At 44.1% G+C, this 12,210-nt stretch overlaps 1 protein-coding gene across 4 annotated transcripts; it reads left to right on the top strand.

The window, feature by feature from the left end:
• Positions 1–175: 175 nt before the first annotated feature.
• On the top strand, positions 176–11,545 carry b3galt2 (UDP-Gal:betaGlcNAc beta 1,3-galactosyltransferase, polypeptide 2). 4 transcript variants are annotated; one of them, XM_084354761.1, is made up of 2 exons: positions 176–250; positions 9,154–11,545. In XM_084354761.1, the coding sequence occupies exon 2, from the start codon at positions 9,509–9,511 to the stop codon at positions 10,835–10,837; it is 1,329 nt and encodes a 442-aa protein (XP_084210887.1). In that variant the 5' UTR covers positions 176–250; positions 9,154–9,508; the 3' UTR covers positions 10,838–11,545. The 4 variants fall into 4 exon arrangements, with proteins under 4 accessions (XP_084210887.1, XP_084210884.1, XP_084210886.1 ...); XM_084354758.1 differs by lacking the exon at positions 176–250 and adding an exon at positions 336–1,508; XM_084354760.1 differs by lacking the exon at positions 176–250 and adding an exon at positions 336–848.
• Positions 11,546–12,210: the final 665 nt, after the last annotated feature.

Consider the following 12,210-nt stretch of genomic DNA (forward strand, 5'->3'; position numbering starts at 1 on the left):
AGCACTTCTTCTATCCTTCAGTTAGGAACACTAACCTTTTGTCTGTTTGTTGTTTTATTTTTAACACATGGGCATAACTGTGGTCGCGCGTGATTCTGTAATTATCGCGGGAACTCCTCGGTCTCGTACCTCCAGCTGTCCGGCAGCGCTGCGCCGTGCTGTACTCAAAGCAGAGCAGGTGTGACTGAGCACGGAGCAAAACCGTTGCGGAGTTCTTCCGCAACGTTCATGCAACCAGTGAAAGTCCCGGGTAAGATAGTTAACCCGCCTTGAGGGAACTTGTGGAGTCTGGGGTCTGTCTGTGGACGTGCCTAACCCAGCATGTCCGATATGGAAGTTAGATACTGTTTCATCTGGACTCTAACTGTTTTATGGGTATCCTCAAAATGACCATGTATTTGTACAATACGTTTTAAAATAAACTGTACCTTTTTATGACTTTATCCAAGCCAGTGCTTGGTGCCCAGGTGTGTCAAACTTAAAAACTGACTGCCAGTTGATCCAATACATATTCTGTATAATTATATGCGGGAGAACATTTAGAGTTTAGGCGTGTTTATGTGCGCGCACATGCTTGTGTGGGTGTGTGTGGGTGGGTGTGTGTGTCTTTGTTTGAGGAGGGATTTTTTTCACCCATACCCCATGAACGCAACGTGAGCGTCTAACCGGGTCACGTGAGATGCTCCGCTAATAATGCAGTGACGTGGTAGAGTTCCGTCAGTGTAGCGGTGTCTTACAGCAAGCTTGCCCGGGCCAGCAGCTGCCTTGCCCGGTTGCGAAATCCGACAGGGGTCGGTCCAAGGCGGAGCGGAGGAAAGACTGAGGAGAAGAAAAACAAGAAGGAGCGGGTAGGCGAAGATACACGACTAGTTGTTGTTTTTTCCCCCTTCAGGACTCTGGGAACATGTTTTGGCAGTGATTGGACTCAGGTTGGAGAGGATATTATTTTTTTTTCAGTTCTCCGTCGCTTTCACTGCGCCGAGACTGTACATCAGCCCTGCGGAGCATCGTGAAAGGACCAGCCGCACTCCTGCTGCTCCGCCGCCGCTGCTCTCCTCTCCTTGTGGCGGAGAGCGCTGTGGATGCTGTAGCGTCTCCTCTTTCATTCTTTACCTTTTAACAACAGCTCTGGAGAGGGAGATAAACTTGGGATAAGAACAGGCAACAACAGTGAAAGAGCGGAGGGGAAGCGAACATATTTGAGGTAGAGGGACGCCTATAACTCACAAGGAGCGGGAGAGAGAGGAGAGGAGGAGTCGCAGCAGGAGGGGAACCAAAAAGCTGCAGGTCCGTTGAGCCTGAGGGGATGAGGACGTGGACAACACATCCGAGGTGTCACTGTGATTAGAGGAGAGGCAGCTGGAAGAGGAGAGCCATTAAAGCGCAGATTGTTTCCCAATCCGAGGAGGCGGTGATGGCGGGTGAAGGCAGCGGGGTTCACACACTCCGTCGGCCGACCGCAGCCCTGTCAGGAGCCGCAGCGGCAGCAGGAGCATGAGGAGGAGGAGGTAGGCGACGCAGCACTGCACGTCTCATCAGTCCTCCACATTCTCATTATTCATTTAGCCTTCCCCGCCCTCCTCTCCCCTCCATTACATCCAGCCAGCCAGCCGTCCTTCTTCCAGCCGCCTTGACTAGTATGCATCCATCCATCCATCAATCCATCCAGCAGCCATCTATGCCCTTCCTCTGTGTCCCAGCATCCTGCATCTCCTCTCCATCAGGCACTTTTTGGACCCCCCCAGTGGCTTCCTTAAATGTTGCATTGACACTCAGGGGGCCCTCAGGCAGGTGCAAAATCAAGAATACTTACATTTTACCATCACTTCACTCCCTAAGGATGGATGTGAATGATAGTTCAGTCCTCCCTGCCGAGAGCTTTTTCATTTCTCCTCCTGTCAGAGCCTCCTGAAGGCACAATCACCGTCATCAAACAGGGGTCAGTAGTATATACTGTGTTCCCCTACATGGATCCAAGTTTCGGAAACCCCTTCTTGGACCTGCCAAGAGGCGAGGCCAGGGAGTTCCCATTGATCCAGCTCAATTAACAGAGCTTTTTATCCACTTCATCACGTCCAGCTGCCTGAACTCTCTGGCACTGGATCCTGTGCATGCTGGGGGATATCTGCTAAATGATGAGATGGACATTAAAAAAGAAAAAAAAATGCTGCTAAGCTCACCATCTGGGTATTCACTTTGCCCACTAGACTGTGAAACTTTAATAGGGTCTAATTTTCAAACCACCTCATAATTTATGGCTGTGGCGTCTGAGCTGACACCCCCCCGGAATAAGGGTCAGAGCGAGGAGGATACGGCCGGGCTTTATTAACCATGTAAAACAGAAATACTGCAAAAATTAAATTCAGTGGTATAAGTTGGCAGCAGCACAATGACCAGGGTTGGATATCAGTCACAGCGAGTGGAAGAAAATCACTGTCATATAATATTTACTACAGCTACAGCAGCTCCGAGCTGCCAACGCTTTATTTCCCAGAGGTCTCTTGTATTTTTGAGTCCAGTTTTAAGAGGCTGTTCCTTTGTTACAGTCTCTTTTTACAGGACAGATGAATCTAAATGTTGCTCTGTACGTCTCCATTATATTGCTTCGACTCGTGTTAAAGGGTCAGTTCACACAAAAGAAACCGTTTTCTCACTAGTTTTGGCCTCACCTGGTGAAGTTCTGAGACGCAAGTGTGAGATTTCTGCCTCCACCCTGTTACAATGTGGACCAGTGGGGTTACATCTGTGGTGCTCACAACATGGGAAAAAGTGCATGTAAAATATATATTATTATTATTTTTATTATTGATTATTTTTGCTTAAAAAAATACTGTTTAGTCCAAAAAAAAGACACAAAGCTAAAACTTGGAAATTGAAAAATAAAAAATAAAACAATCTTCTAATGTTTTTCTGAACAAGCATCAGAATAGTTGTTGATTAATTATCTGATGATCAGCTTATTGACTGATGAACGTTTCATTTGGGCTCTAGAAAGATCAACTGCAAAACATGTTTAAAGGAACACAGCTCCTGTTGTTGTTGGTTGACACCCTGACATCATGGGAACTGTTTTTATTGGAACAGTTTTGTAACCAAACAAAATGTCTCCCTCTATTGTATCGAGGCAAAAGGTCTCAGAGACGCTCAAAATGTGGACAAACGAAGCAGAGTGAGAGCTTTAGAGGTAGGTGAGATGTGTTTGTGTGTTTGTGTAGTTGGGTTGAACTGACCCTTTTAGGATCAGATATGGTCATGTTGTGTGATGGGGAGGCTCCGATGGCCTGGCCCAGATCTGACCAGCCTCTAGTGATGAAGGCTAAAAAAAAAAAAAAAAAAAAAAACACAGCTGGCCGTCCAGTGTCAGTCATCTGCTCTGCAACACTTAGCGAGAACTCAACCCTCCCTCTCCCAGCGGTGCCATCCTAGTTGAGTCACAGACATTTTCAAAGGGTCAGCTCACTCAAATTACTGGAGCTATTTATCAGATAGAACATTTGTTTTTGTGAAAACTGTGCACAGCAAAGATATGTTTCTGTTTCTAAATGCAATTTAAATGTTTGGGGCGTCGCAGATTTCATTCACTTTGGGTTGTGGCTTAAATCTCAGAGTCAGACCTTCAGAACAGCAGTAAACAGAAAGCAGACTACAGGGAGTGAGTCAGGAAAGTAATTTTTTTTGTTTTTCTTTGAGTGAACTCAAGCAGCTATATCGACATAGGAACATTCAGGGGATTAAAGGACAAAGTGACTCAGTGGACAGTGCCACCTGTTGGCCAGTAGTTAAATTTAAAAACTGGACAAATACATTTCAGTAAAAACTTAAATATTTATAAATACACATAATAAAAAGCACACTTTCTGCTGTTGCCAGACTGTATCTGGAAATAACAACATCATTTAAAAATGTAGGCTATGTCCACATGTTGCGTAAGCTGTTACACCTGAACACCACACGTTGCATTTGAGAGCGCTTCAAAACAAGTTGCAGAGTTAGCAGTTAGCTTAAAATAATGGATAACTGCTTCAAATAGTGTTTGTTTCAGCACCTCAGACTGTGTGCGTTTATCATTTCCACATACATCATACAGAAACTTAATGTTGTTTCCCAACTTAACTAAACTAATCAATCGTTATTAAACAATTAAATGCTTCATAAACTTTTTATTAAGAAATTGTTTAGTGTGAAGTTGAAACTGATGTTTTTGATACTTTGTAAAGGGTTGATAAATACAGCGTAGTATATCTTTAAACATTATTTAAATTGCCATTATAAAGTTACAACCGATGTTTATAAACGTTTACAATTGCTTAATAAATGGATTAAAAAGCATTTCATTGGTGAAAAAATTATTAACTAAAGTTTAATTAACTATAAAAGACCATTTACCATTTATTAATGGTGGTAAATCTTAAGTGCTACTGAAAAAGGTAATGAATAGAGTTAAGTAGTAAGCTAGATAAATAGGTACTTTCATGAAAAACAATACCGTAACAAAATCACTTCTACATAGTTAATGTGTTAACAAAACAAACATCCAGTTTAAAATCAATTCAAACGAACACATTTGCAACACGACAGCAGATGTTTGATACGTGGTGTCTTTGGTCTCTCATCCACAAAGGCTGCAGGGGTAGATCTGAAAAGAAAAGGAAAAAAACATGGTTGTGAAGTACTCTCCTGCACAATTATTATTTATTGTAATTCTCTCAAGATAAAAACCTTCTACTTTGCCTTGGTAAAGGAGAATTGGGACGGCCAGCTTGTCAAATAACTGTCTGTCTCAGACGGAGAGTGAAAGTTAGAGAGAGCAACGACCTCAGCACCCCTCACCTCTATTTCACTTGTTTTCTCTGCGATCCTTATGAACTCTTCACTGCAATCAGTTGGTAAAACAAGAACCAGACAATGACAGACTGTTGAGAAAGAGTGCAGCTGAACAGGGACGAGGAAAGTGACCAGGAAGAGGAGGGATTGAGACGAGCGTCGAGGGGAGAGGTGTGGGCTCACCAGCTGCCTCCTTACTTTCAAGAGACTGCTCTGAACAAAGTGCGGAACTGAATCCCCAAGAAAGATTCTTTTTTCTTGAGAGAACAAAAGCTGATTATGAAACTCTTGTTTGCTCTGCTTGGCCAGCCTCATTGGCACTCAAGTTAGCTCACACGTATCTTGCCAAAAATAAGCAGTACAGTGACAGGTGTAGATGATAAAGGTGGTTATGAACCACAAATCTCAATAGCCAGGTTTGGTTTTTGGGCCCCAGCTGGAGTCCTAACCTTGACGACTGAGAGCCAGGGCAGGGCCTCAAATGATGACAGAACAGTGGGTGTGGATGCAAATTCAAATTCCATCAAATTAACAGGGTGTAACAACTGTACTCTCACCAGTCTATGATGAAGCTTTAAACAGACACAGACTGAGGTCAGTGAAGGCATCTTGGACTTGTTTTGCTACAGAATTCAGGCAGAATGGATCAAAAACAGCCTAGTTTTCATTTCCTAGAAAACAGCTGGGTATCAAATAGACTTTGAAAACCTTCCTGCATCAAAATTGAAAACACTGGTCAGTAGAGAGAGAAGATAAAAGAAAAACATGACTCATTTATAGCTGCTGGCTGCATCATTTTCTGACATCAGGAGCTATATATATTATAATATAAGTAATTGCTGCTAAAGCTAAAAATATAGCCACTACTACCACGACAAAAAATGTCATTAAATTAATAAAACTAGAAGTACTAAAGTGTAAAAAATACTCCATTAAAAGTCTTTAATCAAAGCCTAAAAAATACACTGAAGTAAAAGTGAAGTGCATTCTGGTTGTTGTAGGTTTTCTACATTTTGGGCAGAAGGGAATATACCACAGGCCTGTTTCCTCTGGTCATGTAGCACCACATTGTAAAATCTATCCATCTTTCAGTGGTGAAATACATCTTTAAGCACAAGACTAAAACTAAATGCAAAACAGAATTGAGCCATTCTGATTGATAATCTGCAGAATGTGCTTCATTCCACCACGTAAGTTTAAAGGACCAGTACTGCCTTGAAGCTCAGAGTGTGTTGATTAACTGATAGATAATCATTCAGAAGCTACTTTGAAAAAATGTGATCTGATAATCTGCTTCCATCCTCTAAAGCACGAGGATCTGCTGCCTTTCCTTCTGTCATACTTGAGAGTAAACTGAATATCAGGAGTTTTCTGACTATAGTATTTTGTGCTCTAAATAAAATGTAAAAAACGTTTTTACATGATTGTTTCCAGACTTTATAGACAGTTGATTTATCCAGAAAGCAATGGATCTTTTTGAAAGTAGCATTGTGCTGTACAGCCTTTGTGAGCGATTTTTCTAAAACCCCATACTTTTCTTTAGTCTGATGAAGGCCGTGTGCTGCAACCCAACCTTAGTATTAAAATAAATCATAAATGTGGATTGTTGCTTCGAGGCAGTGTTATTAGACAGCACGGGAACCTTACCCGGCTACATAATCAGTCAGGCCTGTTTCCATAACGCAGAATTTAACCTCTAACTTCAATGAACAGCCACTCTTAACAAACGGGAGCTGTTTTTTTCTGCTGAAAATGTGTCACTATCACAAAGAGCACTGTTTTGCTGAATGAAGGTCGCAGATTTGGTTCTGCCTGCCTTACACACATTGTGGAGGCAAAAAAATGGGCTCGGCTGTTTATGTTGGCGTGGAAAGAATGAAAGCAAACTGTGGAGGATGGTGTTCATACCTCACTGTAGAAGGTTTTTCCTCCTTTTTTTCTCTATGTGGTGACAGAGACAACACTATAATGTATGCCTAGTATGTCACTGTGTCACTCCCCCAGCCCTCGCTCTGATTATTGACCGCTGCAGAATCGCTGGGGCTTTAATTAGTGCTAGTGTAACTAATTGGCTTGCATAGAAGTGACATTGATGGGAGGCAAGAAAATGAATTAATGAGGGGAGGCATTGGCAGATTAAATGGAACTGCTAAGAAGTAAAAATGGATGTCTGATTCTCCCAGTGAAATTGGCATTTACGTCAGAAAACAAAAAAACAAAGTCGTACACTCAACCTGTCATGGTCGTCTGCGTGCGAGCCCGTGGGTGGCTGGATGCGGGTGTGTGTGGGCATCCGTTCCGTGTGTGTGTATCTCAGTGTACACGTGTATTTACACCATTCTGTGTGTGCACACTTCATCAGAGCTCATGTAACCAGATGTTCATTTAGTTGACAGCAGAAATCTCTCGAGCGCTGGATATGCTTCGATGTAAAGTATGTTAACCTTTAAAACAAAGCCGGCCCTGGCCCCTCTCATTCTCCTGTAATTGCTTGCGCTGGGTAAGCACACTCGCCTGAAAAGGGTATCGTGTTCCCTGCCAGTTGTCATGATGAATGAGCAAACATAGCAGGAAATGAAAATTGGAAGTTTCTAAAAATCTGCCTCGCACTATCCGGCATGTAGCGTTTGCACCAAATAACGCCGTGTTCTTCAGCGTCTGCAAATTATATAAAGCAAGTAAACAAATAAACAAAAAGGCAATAAGGGAAGTCAATAAATGAACACAGGAAGGAAGGATGGATTTAAAACCAGCCCTGCAGCTACATTAATATTCACTAGTCTAGTACAACCTCTACTGACATATTCTGCTTTCTTTGGTGATGTGTGTGTGTGTGTGTGTGTGTGTGTGTGAGAGAGAGAGAGAGAGAGAGAGAGAACAGAAATGATGTGTGTGTCTAGTCAGGACATAATTATGTGTGATGTGCACATGCATCTTTCGTGAGTCTGTACACACGAGTGTGCAGCAAGACGTTTGTGTTGTATATCATTAAGTCTGCTCCGTGTTAGATTTTATGTTAGTGGGTCTGAACACAAAAAATGATTATGTGTGCAGTATTTGCTGTGCATATGATTATGTGCCAACGCATAGTAAATTTTGTGCTTGTGCAAACTGCTTGTTTGCCTTGGTGGGTTAGAGAAGAAGTGTGCGCATATGTGATCGCCTTTGCGCCTCCCTCGGCGCACGAGTCCCCTGCGGGCGACAGATGCAATCACTCACGTCACATTTAGCCTGCGTTGCTGCATGTCTGTGTGTTCGCATGTGTACATTATCATGTGCACGTTTCCTTGTACGTCCTGTATTTATGCCTGGACGATCGAGCAGCCCGGGCGGTCTCGACTAGAGAGTAGGCAGCATTGATAAGCTGAAGGTGGAAGGTGAATGGCGGGTGAAGGCTGTTATCGCCAGAGGCTGGCTCAGGCTTCGGCACCACTGCCTGCTGGACCCTGAAAACTCATTTTGACAGATGCATCTCCTCCCTAGCTGTCGACGCGCAGTAGGGGGCTGATGACACTCGCTCGCCCAAGCGGCTCAGAGTAGCGTTAGCCGGCACCACGTTGAGCAAACCTGCAATTTATACTTATGCCTCAGGCATTAAGCTGAATAATGACATGCAAGAGGAAACTACCATCTCACCATGCCCAGCACCAGACAGCCAGCTCATAGTTTCCACAAGAAGTAATTTCTATTCACTATTTTTAGACGTGAGATGAGTTTGTAATGATCGAGGAGATTTTCTCATGTCCTCATTTAGTCAGTTGTGTTTACTGTGAGATTGATTTATTCTAAAAATACATGTCACGCTTTACCCCAGCAACAAGGCACACATCTGGATGTGCCTCGTTTTTTTCAACCATACAGATGCTCTGTATGCACAGTAATTTTTACAGCAGCTTTCTTCCCTTCTGCGCTGACCTGCTCGCAACGTGATTCTCTAAATCTCCCATTTTTCTTTCGTCAGAAAGCCACATCCCCAGAGTCGTTTGTGTTCTATGTTCCTGCCCAATCAAAGATGCTACAACGCTGTCGTATTGATTCAGCTTCTCCCTTTCAAAATGTTCAGTCTCCTTACCAAAAGTGCCATTTACCATAGTGGGCACTGCATCCACAGAAAGCTCTAATTAGGGCTTTTTGCATCTGGAAGAAATTAATTCAGAGTATGTCAAAACAAATCATAAATGAAATGATGAAGAAATGAGCTCACTTGTCCCCACAAATAGAATAAAAAACACATCTATAATTCAGACAATTGACATGTTGTTCAGTGCCAGTGAATAGGAGCTTCTTTCGGACAACTGCCAAGACTGTTTTCTCTGTTTCTCTTTTCAGATCAGACAGAGCAAACACAGAGGAGGTGACCCTTATCATATCCTGAAGGAGTCGAGACATAGAGCATGATCTTGTGTTTGTCTGCAGTGCCAAAGAAGCGCCAGGGAGAAGCCTCCATGGCCAGAGAATCATCGCCTTCCTAGCTCCATCAGGAGCCCTTTCAACCCTGCTCCAAGCCGCACTGGGGGGCTCAAACGTTCCCCTGACTCCACCAGGAGGCTCACTCCAACCCATCTGCCAGCTCAGATAACCCTCTGACTGTTGGCAACCACATGTTTGAGGTGACTGTATGTGATCGCCGCCGCCGCCGCCCATTCTCGAGCAGCAGCAGCCTCCTGCGACCCCGATCTGCACCATGCAGTGGAGACGGCGGCACTGCTGTCCCATCAAGATGACCTGGACCGTCAAGCGTTCGCTCTTCCGGACCCATGTGGCCGGCCTCCTCTCGCTCGCTCTGCTCTTCACCCTCTTCTTATTTTTCAGCCACCAGGAATGGCTGCCGGGACGCAGTGGGCCCCGGGAGAACCCGCTGGCCTACACAGTCAGGGGCTTCCGCAGTCCCAAGGGAGAAGCCAACCAAAGCAACTCCCTGAGGAGCCTGTGGAAGGAGACGGGATATGTAGCGCCAAAGCCTCTGCTCAACCTCAGCTCTCAGCAGGCAGATGGGGCAGCGGGGGAGGCGGCAGGAGGAGGTGGGGGAGGAGGAGGAGCCAGGATGGGTGTAATGGGGCTTGGGGACTCCATGAGCACTAACAACAGTTTACAGAAGGAAATGGGTGTAGGAGGAAGGCTCAGTGCTCAGCCCTACCGCTACATTCTGAACGAGCCCTTCAAGTGTCGGGACAGCACCCCCTTCCTCATCCTACTAATCGCTGCAGAACCCGGCCAGGCTGATGCCCGCAACGCCATCCGCCAGACATGGGGGAATGAGAGCACAGCCATGGGTCTGGGGTTCGTTCGTCTTTTCCTGCTTGGCGCAGGAAAGAGCTCAGACACCTCCCTCCAGAGCAGCATAGAGGAAGAGAGTCGTGTTTACCACGACATCATCCAACAGGAATATCAGGACACTTACTACAACCTGACCATCAAAACCCTGATGGGCATGAACTGGGTGGCCACCTATTGCCCACATGCCTCCTATGTGATGAAGACAGACAGCGACATGTTTGTCAATACTGAGTATCTCATCCAAAAGCTGCTGAAGCCAGAGCTGCCTCCCAAGCAGAGGTACTTCACTGGCTACCTGATGAGGGGCTATGCACCAAACCGAAACAAAGACAGTAAGTGGTACATGCCACCGGAGCTGTACCCAAGCGAGCGCTACCCGATATTCTGCTCGGGCACGGGGTACGTGTTCTCAGGGGACATGGCCGAGCTGATCTACCAGGCCTCTCTCAGCATACGCAGGCTGCACCTGGAGGACGTTTATGTGGGGATCTGCCTGGCGAAGCTGCGCATCGACCCAGTGCCCCCTCCCAACGAGTTCCTCTTCAACCATTGGCGGGTGTCTTACTCCAGTTGTAAGTACAGCCACCTGATCACATCCCATCAGTTCCACCCCAATGAACTCATCAAGTACTGGAACCACTTGCAGAGCAACAAGCACAACGCCTGTATCAACATGACCAAGGAAAAGAACGGCAGGTACAGACACCGAAAGTTTCACGGAGAGAGGCCTCCTTGATGCATCCTGTGATGACCACCCGCCTCAGTAAAGGGAGATGGGCGCACTGTAACTACAGCTGATGGGGGGCATGTTGAACTCAGCACTATACACTATATGGGGAAAAGCACATTGTTTTTGGTATTGTGTACAGTCGATGATTCAAACTATTTTTTTAATTTGAGAAAAAACTGTTAAGTATTGTAAACCTGTGGAGCTATTTCTGAAAGGGAGACTAGACTAAAGGGAGATGTGCGATATGGAGCATGCACAAAAAGTGCTGCTGCTCAACATTGGTGTTTATAATAATTCAGGTGCCAACAGAACGCTGGTAATTCAAGCTACGGTTAATGTGAGGGCTCTCCTCGAATTAAAGTATGTCGCACTCAAAAAAAAAAAGATACAATTTGTGTTTACACAGACAAAGGGAAATGCACATGTATTATGTCGACAGTTACACTACCTAAATATGAATGAAAGTATCTTTGACGTTGACCAGTTATGCTGCCCTGTTTCTCAATGTTTACTTTACAGAATTATCAAAGACTATGACTAAAGAGAAGGTTTATCTGTCATACTGTATTTTATTTTCAAGAAAATCAACATGAAAGCCCTCAGAATCACGTCAGAGATGACTGAGATTGTATTTTTTAAAAGCTTTACATTGAGTATGACTGCACTTGAGCAAATGTGCAATGAATCAATTAACAATTAAATGTACTGAATTCATTTTGTTTGCAGTCGTGTGTGTGATTTATCTGTAGCTTTACATACAGTACATGTTATATAGGGCTGGGACATAATTCAGTATTATTTTATCGACTTTCATATTGTGTTGATTCCAACATAGATATTTTACTAAATTATGTTTAAAATCAATGATTTGGAGCCACTTTTTATTAATATATTAAGAAAACAGGTAAGTTTTTGCTTGAAGTGATTGGATTGGAACTCCAATTGAGTGCACTTCAAGTTGTACTGAACAACTATCACAAAACATGGAAACTAGGAGCCTGTAGTAGCAGCTAAGCTCTAACTTAGCTCAGTTACAATGTGTCTACTAAGCGAAGCTCACTAATCAATAATGGGCTGCACCTAGTAGCACCCAGTGACTGTTGCATAGCTCAGTGAATCAGCTAGCTGTTGACTAACAGAGCTGTTACCTTTCTGATATTTATCCATTTCAATTGAGGAGTAAAAAGTCATATAAAAAACGAAACCAATCTGACGTGGAACAGTGTACACTGTTACATTTAAATTACATTTCACAAAATAGGCCCAGAATGTGGTCACACTATGATAACCATCATTAATGAATAGTAAATGGACTTGCATTTCCATAGCACTGTTCCAGTCTACTACCCACTCAAAGCACTTTACAACCTGTGTCACAT

The sequence above is a fragment of the Pagrus pagrus genome (assembly GCF_965226575.1).
Source record: "Pagrus pagrus genome assembly, chromosome: 6".
NCBI classification, from domain to species: domain Eukaryota; kingdom Metazoa; phylum Chordata; class Actinopteri; order Spariformes; family Sparidae; genus Pagrus; species Pagrus pagrus.

What these genes read in the sequence shown, in the direction of transcription:
- b3galt2 (XM_084354761.1), top strand. Translation starts at nt 9,509, where the DNA reads ATGCAGTGGAGACGGCGGCACTGCTGTCCCATCAAGATGACCTGGACC.